The sequence below is a fragment of the Saccharomyces cerevisiae genome, chromosome IV (genome assembly GCF_000146045.2).
Source record: "Saccharomyces cerevisiae S288C chromosome IV, complete sequence".
Classification (NCBI taxonomy): domain Eukaryota; kingdom Fungi; phylum Ascomycota; class Saccharomycetes; order Saccharomycetales; family Saccharomycetaceae; genus Saccharomyces; species Saccharomyces cerevisiae.
In genome coordinates, this window is record NC_001136.10 from 79,226 (window position 1) to 92,716 (window position 13,491).

The window sequence follows — 13,491 nt, forward strand, 5'->3', positions numbered from 1 at the left end:
AAGAAATAGCAACAAGTACCAGCCTTGTTTAGAAGTACGAAAATCTTGGAATCCACTTTTTTCTATTTTTAAATAATTTCTCTCAAAAAGCTATTGGTTTGCTGAATATTTGGCCGAGTAATAGTAGACGCACTGGAACTTGTTTCTTCAATGGATGACTCCGCAGATTCATTGTATGACGATACGTATGAAAATCTCCCGGATTCGTGATCCGCCATCCCATAATAAGGATGTGCTATATATATACCGTCTGAGGAACTAGCTCTGTGTAAATCTCTACCATTTTCAAAGGAATCTCGTTTGCCCTCGCCGTTGGTTGTTACTTTATAATTAAGGACATTTAGGAACGGATTTGACGGTGCTTCTGTTTCTGTTACCTCATCACAACTTACCCTCTTGCCAATATCATGGCTAAAGCCCTTTTTGCTGTGATTTTTCACGTTTCGTCTGTTTCTAATAATTATGAATCCGATAAAAATTACTATTACAACTCCAATGACAACTCCAACCGTAGAACCGACAATAACTCCGGTCCTTCTATTATTGGCATCTGAGGTATCTTGAGTGTTTAGTGCACCAGATAGATATTGATAAAGTTTAGCATCCCCGGTAATGGTATTGGATGGAATGGTGAAAGTTAACGGAGGATTTGATTCTTGAAGCACAGTTGTTTGGGGAAAGTGGGTGTTAAATGTTGTCGATCGCTCTGTAAATTTGTATTCTTGGTCATAGATGATATAAACTGAGTTCTCGCTGGTGAATACGGAGTATATTTCCGATGTAGAGGTTGAGGTAAATGTTGTAGATAATGGTGTTGTTAGTTTAGTCGTCGAAGGCTCTATGGTTGGCACCTGTGAAGTAGTGAAAGTCTTCAATGTACTTAACAGTCCTCTATCGATAGTGATATTGCTTTGAACAGAGGAAGTGCAATTGCTAACCAGATATTGTGGACTTGAAGTGTTGTTGCGGAAGGAAGTCGTACCATATGCGGTTGATATGGGGACCTGAATCGAACTTTCTAAACCCTCAATGAGGTTCGTCGTAATTGAGGATACAACCTCAGTGGATAATGCAAAAATGTGGTCTGTAGCTGATGATAAGCTGGCGGTTTCTGACGTGTCAATTTCACTCAGACTTCTGGATTGAGGTGTGCTTATGTATTGCGAAGACGTTACATTTAGTAGCATGGCGAAGTATCGCAATAGAAAGAATTATCAAGATGCCTCGCGCCTTTTGAGGATGTAAAAATAAATCTTAACGTTCTATGAATTACTTTATTATCTCGAGCAGAACCATCTGAATTTTGTTTACGTTTAATCTATGAGAAATTTCTCTGACGCGAAATCTTTCACGTATTTTTAGAGCGCCCGCCCAAGGTAACATACAATACGGTTGATATCTCCTAGTTTGATGCGGTTAGTGAAATTAATATAATGAACTAATATACTCTTTTTTTTGTAAAATATGTACTTGAGCTGCTGCATTCTTCTTCCATCGTCCAGTGATATCGGTAAACCGGTAGCTTTTTCTTAACTTTGAACAAAGAAGAGATAACTACGGACCCTTCTCCACGTTTCGATCTTTGGCTTCACTTCCTCATAGCCTGTATTTGAATCTAGCAGGTGTAATATTGTGGAAGAATGAAAACAGTATTTTTAATGGATTACTAAGGCATATTTAATGCGTTGTCAAGGAGGATGCTTGCACTGCAAAAACGATACATAAGTTAGCATGGGAATTTCATTAATGAAAGAATAAATGCACCGAAACAAAATCATGAATTAATTGTGGTTTCAGAATAATGAAAAATCCATTGGCTGTTCCTGTTCCTATGTGAATGGTTCATCTCTGCCATAATAATTACTATTTTGTTTAAAGAGTCTTTACTAGATATTGCCGTTCACCTTTTGCCTACGAGCTAGCGATAGAGATTTCTGTATGGTATCTGACTTGACATAATGTCCGACATCCCGTTGAAGATATCAAACAATACATGACAAAGGTCGGGCATTAATCTGCTCAAACATTAATTCTTTAAACCTATCTCGATCATATCTAAGAAAGAAAAAAAACTGGCTTTTCGGTTCCTAGTGTTAACTCCAGTACCTGGTGTTGAGAAAAATTTACTATGTGGCCCGGCTAAGTAGTGCAATATTCTGGTACCATACTTCTAGAAATTTTTGCGCGATAACCTAGTGTTTTCTGACGAAGATTTTGGTGTCATTTGTATCTTCGTCGGTACAAAATGGTAATCATAGTATGTTTCCATGTTTTTGGACAAAAAAAAGAAGAAGGTAGCCAAAGAGCTGAATTTGCTATTCTTTTGTGATTATTGTGCGCAAAATAGTGACATTTTCTTTCTCAAATTAGTTACACCCCGGATCCTAACCTTTACTGGCCTGTTGACGTTATTTGTTACGGGCTCAGCCCATCTGAGTAAATTTGGCAATTGTGTTCAAGTCAACGCCTGGAATCATTCCCAGCGTTTTATTATGGACTGGGACTCTTGCAACTGTTCTACTGGCACAGTGGATTTATAGTGAACTGGATTTTTCAAAAATGGCTTCACTTTGAGAAACACTATTTACTATGTTTGTTAACTTCTTAACAGTGTGTATTACTTTTTTGCCATATTGATATTAAAAAAGTCATTTCGACTGCTGACAGAGAATACAACTAGTAACTGGAGAGATAGCTGGTGCAGTGAGTGATTCCACATAATGCCAGACTTCTACTCGTCAGCCAGTTCGATTGTTGAGGAAACATAGCAAAGCAGTTAAGCTGTTTTATTTGTTGGCGAAATCGAACTTGTGAAAGTTGTGGGCTATCCTCGCTTTGATTACATGAGTAGAACCCAAGGATTTATGGAAAATTTGACTGGCTTCAAGATTTTTAAGGCAGTTCTATGAGATCACACACTTAATCCGCTTCCAGAATTTATTTTCTTTTTTTGATGATTTATGCTCAAGGAATTTACCTGTTCTCAAGAATATGTTTTTAATTCGAAGCTTTGCGTATATGATGTTTATCAATAACGTGTGCATCGTCGATATCTCTTCGCTAACAAAAAGCAATTTAAGTACCAAACAAACAGTAGTAATAGAGTGGGTCTACTTTGTCGATTGCCGTAGCAGGACATTTAACGCAAACGCTTCGGTAATCTGGTGAAATGATTGGATTAGGTGTTTTGTAAATTTTTTTTTTTTTTAGAAGATATTAATGCTGCATAGGGGAGAGATAAACGTCGCGGGAATTTGTGGCGGTGGAGCCCAGGTACGTATTAATTTTGAATGGCGCAAATCTACTAAGTACGGTATCATTTTGATGTCGGAATACGGATAGTCAGTCCATAACTGCACCACCAATATTTTTCTTGCCGTTCTCATTTCCTGCACAGTTTCTTTGATTATGTTTGCAGAAGAATTTCTTTATCGTTTAGTCTAAACAAAGAATTCGTTGTAAAGAATTTGAGAGCGGATCTTGCATTTTTTATTTATCATGCTTATGTTTTTTCTTTGATGTAAGAAGAAGCAAGTAAGATATGTGAATATCTTATCACTAATTCAAATAACTAAGAGAGCTCACAACGACAATTTGTGACAGCATGCGAAGCAAAGAGCAGTGATACCAGTATCTTTCATCCAGTAATAACATACGACTGATGTTATAGTTAAATGTTACATTTTGAGAGACTTCAACCTCTCGAAACCAAGAGGTTGGTTTTAACTCTGGTGACTTCAAGAAGGGTGGGTACCTTTTACAAAGCTTGAGACGAAGCAATAGTCAGTCTCTGTATAACAAGGAGACCACCTCATTTTCCAGTAACTCTTGAGGCATGTCGGATGGTTTGCCTTGAATAAACCGCAGTCATTATAATGAATGGCCTGTACTTTCAAAACAGTCTGGAAACAGAAATCCATTGCTGAGGTACCTTTTAGTAGCACTTTCGTTAGTGAAGGTTTAAGGTTAGTTCTTATTTACTGCACAAGAGTTTACATTTAACCACTCTAATAGTAACTGTTAGAGTGGTTTAACTGTTAGGTGATCTGTTCATTCCATTTTTCGTGTTGTATCTCAAGATGAGATAGCTTAGCGTTGCTACATACATAAATCTAAACATATAAACACCTGTGTAACTCGTTAACGTCTGGGCTTCCATGCTTCTACCATTTAGAATGATGTAGACCATTTATTCCAAGAGGATAAGCACCCTCTGTGATTCAAAATGATAATAAGTGTTGACGACAAGTTACTCTCGCAGAATTGTTGTCAACAGTCTTGTATTAGTTGTTATCCAACGCTCCCGTTTTCAAGTTCACTTAGCGCAAGTGGTTTAGTGGTAAAATCCAACGTTGCCATCGTTGGGCCCCCGGTTCGATTCCGGGCTTGCGCAAGTTTAATTTTTTTTCTTTTTCCACATTGTTTTCCACTTTGCACTCATTTCCAGTGTTTATTGTGAATGACAATTTCTTCAATCATTGAAATGATTGATTTTTTGGGATCTATTTTTCTCTTTAGTGGTTACTGATCAGGCAACTCTATATCATTGTTTAACCGCGGCTTGCGTATCTTATTTTCTTTTTCCTAGGCATCTTACTAAGGTACTCTTATCGCTAATCGCTTATCGCTTATCGTGCGCCAAAAACCGCCGGCGGCAATTTCGAGATGTTTTATGTCATGTTGGATTTTGCAATCTATTACCATGGAGGTGAGGGCCTTCGATGGTCCAATACCGGTGCACGTACCCATGTACGTTTATCGAATAAGGGGAGAACCTACTAATTTTAAGTCGGATAACGCGGCTTGGCACAGTAATCAGTTCCTTCTTTGGGTTAGAATCTTGATGTGAGATTGTGCTCAGTGATAATGATAGCGAATACGGCTTACTCTTGAATAACAAATGCATATATATTAAGAAGTAGTTCAAACGTATTCTGTTGACTGGCATGGTCCTTTCCTTCTTGTTGTGATTATATAAAACAGTATAAGCTGTTTACTTCAGTTGTGAAGTGTAACAAGGTCTTATAATTTATTATTACTAACAATGAGTATGTCAAGCAAAAACGAGAATAAGATATCAGTAGAACAAAGAATATCCACTGATATCGGTCAGGCTTACCAGTTACAAGGCCTTGGGTCTAACCTAAGGTCGATTCGCTCCAAGACTGGTGCCGGTGAAGTGAACTATATCGATGCTGCTAAATCTGTAAATGATAACCAACTGCTTGCAGAGATCGGTTATAAACAAGAATTAAAAAGACAATTTTCAACATTACAAGTTTTCGGTATTGCGTTCTCCATTATGGGTCTATTGCCCTCCATTGCATCTGTGATGGGTGGTGGGCTCGGTGGTGGTCCAGCAACATTAGTGTGGGGTTGGTTCGTTGCTGCGTTTTTCATTTTACTGGTGGGTATTACCATGGCTGAACATGCAAGTTCCATTCCTACCGCTGGTGGTTTGTACTACTGGACGTATTACTATGCTCCAGAAGGTTATAAAGAGATTATTTCTTTTATTATTGGTTGCTCAAACTCCCTAGCGTTGGCAGCCGGTGTGTGTTCCATTGATTACGGTTTGGCTGAGGAAATTGCTGCTGCTGTCACATTAACCAAAGATGGAAATTTTGAAGTAACGAGTGGGAAACTTTACGGTATATTTGCTGGAGCAGTGGTGGTTATGTGTATTTGTACATGTGTTGCTTCTGGGGCCATTGCTCGTCTGCAGACGCTAAGTATATTTGCCAATCTTTTCATTATTGTTTTATTGTTCATTGCGCTACCGATTGGTACCAAGCATAGAATGGGAGGTTTCAATGATGGTGACTTTATATTTGGGAAATATGAAAACTTAAGTGACTGGAATAATGGTTGGCAATTTTGTCTTGCTGGTTTCATGCCTGCTGTCTGGACTATTGGTTCCTTTGATTCATGTGTCCATCAATCTGAAGAAGCCAAAGATGCCAAGAAATCAGTCCCCATTGGTATAATCTCATCTATTGCTGTTTGTTGGATTTTAGGTTGGTTGATTATTATTTGTTTAATGGCCTGTATCAACCCTGATATTGACAGCGTTTTGGACTCCAAGTACGGCTTTGCTTTGGCTCAAATAATTTATGATTCGTTAGGAAAAAAATGGGCCATTGCATTTATGTCATTGATCGCATTCTGTCAATTTCTAATGGGTGCTTCCATTACCACAGCTGTTTCTAGACAAGTTTGGGCATTTTCCCGTGATAACGGTTTGCCCCTATCAAAGTATATTAAAAGAGTGGATTCTAAATACTCGGTCCCTTTTTTCGCTATTTTGGCTGCCTGTGTAGGTTCCTTGATTTTAGGATTGTTATGTTTGATTGATGATGCCGCCACTGATGCATTATTTAGTCTGGCTGTTGCAGGAAACAATTTGGCATGGAGTACCCCTACAGTTTTCCGTTTAACATCAGGTAGAGATTTATTTAGACCTGGTCCATTTTATTTGGGTAAAATCTGGTCTCCAATTGTTGCTTGGACAGGTGTTGCTTTCCAATTGTTCATTATTATTTTGGTTATGTTCCCCTCTCAACAACATGGTATTACTAAATCCACAATGAATTATGCATGCGTTATTGGTCCCGGTATCTGGATCCTTGCAGGTATCTACTACAAAGTTTACAAGAAGAAATACTACCACGGTCCAGCAACCAATTTGTCGGATGATGATTATACTGAAGCCGTTGGTGCTGATGTTATCGACACAATTATGTCCAAACAGGAACCATAAATGTTCAAACCTTTATAAAGATTTTATATTCAGAGTTTATAAGGTCTAGCTTATATAGTCAGTATTTTTAATTTAATTATATTATAGTTTATCCTATCTCACCGTTTTAGCTTGTTTTCTGCGCCCAAACATAAAAATCAAGAAGCGCGGATAATTTATGATCAGCTCAGCGGGAATGTTAATGGCAGATACTTAGAATTTGGTGGAAACGATTTTCTTCTCTAATCCTCATCAGAGGAGAGGTAATCGAGCAAGGGACCACCAAGCTTACCAACAGATGGCTTTGATGAAATATTTTCTCTACTGATATTTTTTTTCACTTTCTTCAATTTTTCTATAAAATCATCACTCTCCATTCCATTATCTAATGGCAATAGTCTTTTCTTGACATTATCAACACTTGCTTCTGGAAATGTCCTGTCTAACCTTTCATTATTCTTATTATTAACCTCAGTGCCAGCACTATTGGTATTGTTATTGATTAGATGCACCATCATGTTTAAAGACTCTAACTTCAGTTCTTCTTGCAGTCTTTTCTGTGCAGCGGGGTCTGGATCTTCATTTGCCCATTTCACCAATAGTCCAGTACCCTCCCTTCTATCATCCCATTCTTTATCGCTGGGTAGCAGCAATGTCTGATTGCTCATGGCTTCTTTGGCAAATTCTGCATTAGCTTGATATTTAAACTTCACAAATCCACAGTTTTTGCTCTCAACGTATCGTATTCTATCAATATCACCCAATCGAGAAAATACAAATCGAATTCTGCTTTCTATCTGAGCTGGCTTCAAATGCTTGCTATTCAATGCTCCATCAATACCACCTACATACAATGTCTTGTTTTTCTTCCTAAATGAACCGATCCCGCCCATATCCTCTCTATAGTCAGCAAATTTTTCTCTACCAAAACAGTCCAATACCTCTGTCCTCAGGGCCAGTTTACCTATATCTTCTTCGTCTGGTATATGATGCAGATATTCACATTTAGGGCCAAGGCAACACATACCCTTTGCAAAAAATAGACAGAAGAACAACTGGCCATCATTATCGCCCCTAGTCTTCCCAGAATGAAGTTGCGGCTGCAAAGCAAATGGACTAACAAATCGTGTATTCCCCGCAAACCCTTGGGACCATTTATTATACCATATATTAAACGTCAATCCAGTCTGCGCCGGTATAGAGGAGGGCAGTTCTGACTCCTTCACTTGCACTTTCGCGGATTTATCCCTCCAAGATGTCATCCAAATTTCTATCAATGCGTATACTGTCTTACTAACGTCGTTACTACCTTAAGGCCCATCGCCAGTAGTCTTTATTATGATCCAGCCTTCAATACATAATGGAAAATTTCATCATTACCCGCATATGTACGTATGTAACGATGGAATGCTCAAAAACTGAAAAAAATTTTTCTGAAAAAAAGTGATGAGGAATAAAGAAAAGTAAAAAACGAATGCATGATATAGTAGTAGTAAATGGTCAATGGATCATTGGGTAGCAGAGAAACGGAAACAAGTGCAGTAAAAATGGGTAAAGACAACAAGGAACATAAGGAAAGCAAAGAAAGCAAAACCGTAGACAACTATGAGGCCAGAATGCCTGCTGTGTTGCCATTCGCTAAACCATTGGCCTCTAAGAAACTAAACAAGAAGGTCTTGAAGACCGTGAAGAAGGCTTCCAAGGCCAAGAATGTTAAAAGAGGTGTCAAGGAAGTTGTCAAGGCCTTAAGAAAGGGTGAAAAAGGTTTAGTCGTCATCGCCGGTGACATTTCTCCAGCTGATGTTATTTCCCACATCCCAGTCTTATGTGAAGATCACTCTGTCCCATACATCTTCATACCTTCAAAGCAAGACTTAGGTGCCGCTGGCGCTACAAAAAGACCTACCTCAGTTGTCTTTATCGTCCCAGGTAGCAATAAGAAAAAAGATGGAAAAAATAAAGAAGAAGAATACAAGGAATCTTTCAACGAAGTTGTCAAAGAAGTTCAAGCTTTATGAAAAAAGTTCGCTTCTTAACCATATTAGAAATCTAGAAGAAATAAAAAAAATCTGGCATTAGATATATATTTTGACTGTAGGCCTTCTGTATATTATATAATACTACTAATAACATCAAATGTTTGTGACTTTTCGGGTAACCGGGCTTCGTTCTACTGTTCCACTTTTTGTATGTTTAATGAAAATATCATCAAAGAAATAGGTATATAATTGATAACAAGAGAATCGCGGGCCGTTGCTACAGGATATTCTGCAGAGTCGAAGAATGAGATTTGTGTTCGATGAGGTTTTCAATTCAGATACTGATTCTCCAGAATTTGAGGAAACATGTTCTACAACATCTTCTACGTCATCGCAATGCCCTACACCTGAGCCGAGCCCAGCAATAAAGTTACCTTCATTCACGAAAGTTGGCACGAAGAAATTGGTAAATGAGTCGGTAGTTATTTTAGATCCTGCTCTAGAAAACGCCTTGCGCGATTTGAACCTTCAATCGAAACTGATCCCCATTAATGAGCCCATTGTAGCCGCGTCATCGATAATAGTACCGCATTCAACCAATATGCCACTACCGAGAGCATCGCATTCGTCATTGCTAGATAATGCTAAGAACTCAAATGCGACAGCACCCTTACTCGAGGCAATAGAAGAATCTTTTCAAAGGAAAATGCAAAACTTGGTGCTTGCCAATCAGAAAGAAATTCAATCTATTAGAGAAAATAAACGTCGTGTTGAAGAGCAACGTAAGCGAAAAGAGGAGGAAGAGCGCAAACGTAAGGAAGCTGAGGAAAAGGCCAAGCGGGAGCAGGAATTATTACGTCAAAAGAAGGATGAAGAAGAACGTAAACGCAAAGAAGCTGAAGCAAAGCTAGCGCAGCAGAAACAAGAAGAAGAAAGGAAGAAAATAGAAGAACAGAATGAAAAGGAAAGACAATTGAAAAAAGAACATGAAGCCAAATTATTGCAGCAGAAGGATAAATTGGGTAAAGCAGTTACAAACTTTGATAAAATCTCCAAAATGTTTTGGCATTATAAAGACAAAATTGCTCAAATAAAGCAAGACATAGTTCTGCCTATAAAAAAAGCTGATGTGAATGTAAGGAATTTGCTCTCACGTCATAAAAGGAAAATTAACCCGAAATTCGGACAATTAACTAATAGCAACCAGCAACTTTTTAAAATACAGAATGAACTAACTCAATTGATAAATGATACTAAAGGCGACTCTCTAGCATATCATTGGATTTTAAACTTTATTGCCAAAGCCGTAGTACATCAGGCGGAAACAGAAGTCAGGGTAAAACCAGAGTCTGCTCTGCCCCTAGGGAAATTGACTTTATATTTGTTAGTCCAATTCCCAGAGTTACAGGAATTGTTTATGGCAAGACTTGTCAAGAAATGCCCCTTTGTGATAGGATTCACGTGTGAGATTGACACAGAAAAAGGCCGTCAAAACATGGGATGGAAAAGAAACAACGAGAATAAATGGGAAGATAACACATCCTACGATGAGAGAATGGGCGGGATCTTATCATTATTTGCCATAATAACGAGATTACAGTTACCTCAAGAATTTATCACCACCACGAGTCATCCTTTCCCCATCGCATTATCGTGGCATATTTTGGCTAGAATATGTAATACGCCACTAAATTTAATAACAAATACCCATTTTGTCATACTCGGTTCGTGGTGGGATGCCGCTGCCGTACAGTTTCTTCAGGCGTATGGGAACCAAGCCTCTAAATTGCTAATCTTGATTGGTGAGGAATTGACCTCCAGAATGGCTGAAAAGAAATATGTGGGTGCTGCGAGATTAAGAATTTTATTAGAGGCCTGGCAAAATAATAATATGGAGTCCTTTCCGGAAATGTCTCCTTAGAAAATTCTGAACTTATATATGCACATTATGCTAATACACTTTATAATGACTTTATTTTAAACGTCGCCATTTTTAGTTTTATTTTCGGCTCGATATCAAGGGATGGCAGAAAATACGTCATGAATATTAAGCCGTAAGTGGGAAAAGTTAAGACAATCTCCCACTCAAATATACGTACGTGAAATTGACATTTGAACTACCGCTCATAATATCTTATTCGATCAAGCAGAATATTCATTCTTTTTCCGGCGCCTATCTCCTTACCTTTATTTGTAAATGCTACTCTTCATTTATCAAATTTTTTAAAGCAGATGCATAAACCTTTAAGATGGCTAATAACGATAGCCTTCTACGTTTCGAACGTTATATTAATAGGCTATTCCCTTTCTAGTAATGGCTCAATATCTGAATTTTATCTGCATTCTGTTGTACTTATTGAATGCTTCTCTTTACTAGGAGTGGTTACCTCTGACTGCTTAACACCATCTTTGTCATACATTTCCAGTAACATATTCCATATTTCCGATAGAGTATCCGGCATGACTTTATTAGCATTGGGGAATGCACTTCCTGATATTACTAGTACTTACCAGTCGATGAAATCTGGCGTGACTTCCTTGGCCATTGGTGAGTTATTTGGTGGCATATTTTTTCTGTTAACCGTTGTGATTGGACTAATGGGCTGCGTAGCCACTATTCAATTTCAACATGACAAGTCTATTGAAACTTACACAGAAGAAAGCTTTGACCAAAATTTATCGTATGATAGAAGCAATTATATATTGGATGTCGGAATATTCACTTTTATGCTCTTAGTTTCGGGCACTTTTCTAGCAGATGGAAGACTGTACTTTTGGGAGTGTATTGTCATGGTTTTAACCTACTGCTGTTGTGCTGTCTATTTAATAAAAAGCTACAAATATCCCTGCGAAATCAATGATGCTTTAGAAAGAGAGGTAGAAATAAAAAAAACTGTACTTGCAAATAATCATATCACTGTTCCAAATCGATTTACATTAACGACTACCAGTGACATTACATCCACAGACGATGGAATAAGATATGTAAGGCCTTTGGGGGATACACAGATTGATGAGGACAACGCTATTAGTTTAGATCCAACTCGTTTACCAAGTAAATCCCTGGATAACATTTCGAGATTTAATCAAGGTATACCTGAAAGAAGGGATTTAATAAGACGTAGAATACGGGGATATTTACGGTCGCATTATCATGGCTGGGTAAGAATGACGTTACAAGATCTTTTGAATATATGGGAGAAGCAGAATCTTTTTAACAATACAGTAAAATCGTTGTCTTTACCCTCCGATGATACTCATTTATTTACTAAAGCTTCTTTAGATGAAGAAGGGAGGCCTTTAATAAGAAAAAGGATGAATTCATTACAACCTAAGGATTTTTACAAATATTTGTCCCTACGGAATGGGGAAAATTCAAATGCGCTGGATACTGCAATCTCTGCTCCCCAAAACGAGTATCAAACTTACTATAATGAACCCACAAGTTTGTTTTTGACTGTGCCACAAAAAAAAACCTCCAAGAAATCATTAAGCTGCGATCGCATTCCAAACTTGGTCCGGAGTAATAATATTATATTAAATGACGAGGCTACACGTACACAGGAATCTACCAATGCCTTGAACAGCATATCAGATGTTATCGACAACTCTCTCTTACAGTATGAGAGAGATGATATAATTCTCGATAGAACACTATCTCTCTGTTCAACAAAGAGTAGAACCGCTTGGCATAGTTTCCAACTTTACAATTACTTAACAGATGTGTCCTTGGAAATTGGTTTCTTTGAGTTCTTGTCATTATTAGTCACTACGCCGGTATCAATAATTCTTTATCTTTCAATACCATCAGAGATAAGTCAAACAGACCATGACTTACCCCTTTCATACCTACAGAATATTCAATTGATTGCTTCGCCAATAATTCTCAACCAACTCATCACAAATAACTTTTCATTTTGGTTGCTCATCTTATCGCTGGTGATAGCCATCTTATTATATTTTAAAACTAGGACCATACCGAACAAGTTCAACTCTGATATAATCTTTACAGTAGCATTTTTATTGTCATTGGCCTGTCTTTCGAAAGCTGTCCACATAATTGTAGTCACGTTAACGCATTGGATAAATGTGTTTAATATATCGGAAACAATACTAGGTTTAACCATTTTTACATGGGGTAATTCGATTGGTGATTTAGTGTCAAATATTACATTCGTCAAAATAGGTGTTTTAGAAATCGCGATAGGAGCTTGTTTTGGCAGTCCACTTTTATATTTCTTATTTGGCGTCGGATTTGATGGAATTATGATAATGCTAGGCGACAAAACTGGAAAAATAGTGAGTGGCAGAGATAGTAATATTTTAATGCATCATATTGATTTTAAAGTGGATAAAAACTTAATCAATACTGGAGTCGGAATTCTGATCGCGTTTTTGATATTTACGGTTTTGATACCATTAAACGACTGGAAAATTGACAAGAAGATTAGTATTGCACTTCTTACGTTGTATATAGTTGTCACATGTATTAGTGTTTTTTTAGAAGTTCACCAAGTGTAATTTAATAAATCAAGATTTCATTTTTTATATACAAGCTATAATAAATATATTAACAACGAAGCTTGTATGAATAGTATAAAATAAACAAAGGTAGGAATTACATATTCTAATTGACAAAATATTTATGCAGTGGTCATTTGAAAATGGTCATTAAATTAAACAAGTAATATGAGAGGAATGAGAGGGAAATAAATAACTGAAAGATAAAGGAGATAAGGAAAAAAAAAAAAAAAAAAAAAAAAAAGGGAACTT

The 13,491-nt window shown here is 37.4% G+C and overlaps 6 protein-coding genes and 1 non-coding gene across 7 annotated transcripts, besides 1 other annotated feature; 5 read left to right on the top strand and 2 right to left on the bottom strand.

Moving 5' to 3' along the window:
- Positions 1 to 68: 68 nt before the first annotated feature.
- Positions 69 to 1,187, bottom strand: YDL211C (uncharacterized protein; the record flags this gene model as incomplete). The annotated part of the gene is made up of 1 exon (NM_001180271.1): positions 69 to 1,187. The coding sequence occupies one exon, from the start codon at positions 1,185 to 1,187 to the stop codon at positions 69 to 71; it is 1,119 nt and encodes a 372-aa protein (NP_010070.1).
- A 3,135-nt stretch (positions 1,188 to 4,322) lies between these two features.
- On the top strand, positions 4,323 to 4,393 carry YNCD0001W. Its single transcript has one exon. It is a non-coding gene; the product is annotated as a tRNA-Gly (tRNA).
- A 651-nt stretch (positions 4,394 to 5,044) lies between these two features.
- On the top strand, positions 5,045 to 6,760 carry UGA4 (Uga4p; the record flags this gene model as incomplete). Its single annotated transcript, NM_001180270.1, has 1 exon — positions 5,045 to 6,760. The coding sequence occupies one exon, from the start codon at positions 5,045 to 5,047 to the stop codon at positions 6,758 to 6,760; it is 1,716 nt and encodes a 571-aa protein (NP_010071.1).
- Positions 6,720 to 6,951: an origin of replication (ARS405; Autonomously Replicating Sequence).
- Positions 6,952 to 6,981: 30 nt separating this feature from the next.
- CWC2 (active spliceosome conformation promoter CWC2) lies at positions 6,982 to 8,001 on the bottom strand (the record flags this gene model as incomplete). Its single annotated transcript, NM_001180269.1, has 1 exon — positions 6,982 to 8,001. The coding sequence occupies one exon, from the start codon at positions 7,999 to 8,001 to the stop codon at positions 6,982 to 6,984; it is 1,020 nt and encodes a 339-aa protein (NP_010072.1).
- A 285-nt stretch (positions 8,002 to 8,286) lies between these two features.
- NHP2 (snoRNA-binding protein NHP2) lies at positions 8,287 to 8,757 on the top strand (the record flags this gene model as incomplete). Its single annotated transcript, NM_001180268.1, has 1 exon — positions 8,287 to 8,757. The coding sequence occupies one exon, from the start codon at positions 8,287 to 8,289 to the stop codon at positions 8,755 to 8,757; it is 471 nt and encodes a 156-aa protein (NP_010073.2).
- A 265-nt stretch (positions 8,758 to 9,022) lies between these two features.
- On the top strand, positions 9,023 to 10,639 carry GLE1 (nucleoporin GLE1; the record flags this gene model as incomplete). The annotated part of the gene is made up of 1 exon (NM_001180267.1): positions 9,023 to 10,639. The coding sequence occupies one exon, from the start codon at positions 9,023 to 9,025 to the stop codon at positions 10,637 to 10,639; it is 1,617 nt and encodes a 538-aa protein (NP_010074.1).
- A 311-nt stretch (positions 10,640 to 10,950) lies between these two features.
- Positions 10,951 to 13,239, top strand: YCX1 (Ycx1p; the record flags this gene model as incomplete). Its single annotated transcript, NM_001180266.1, has 1 exon — positions 10,951 to 13,239. One exon carries the CDS (start codon positions 10,951 to 10,953, stop codon positions 13,237 to 13,239), a length of 2,289 nt encoding a protein of 762 aa, NP_010075.1.
- Positions 13,240 to 13,491: the final 252 nt, after the last annotated feature.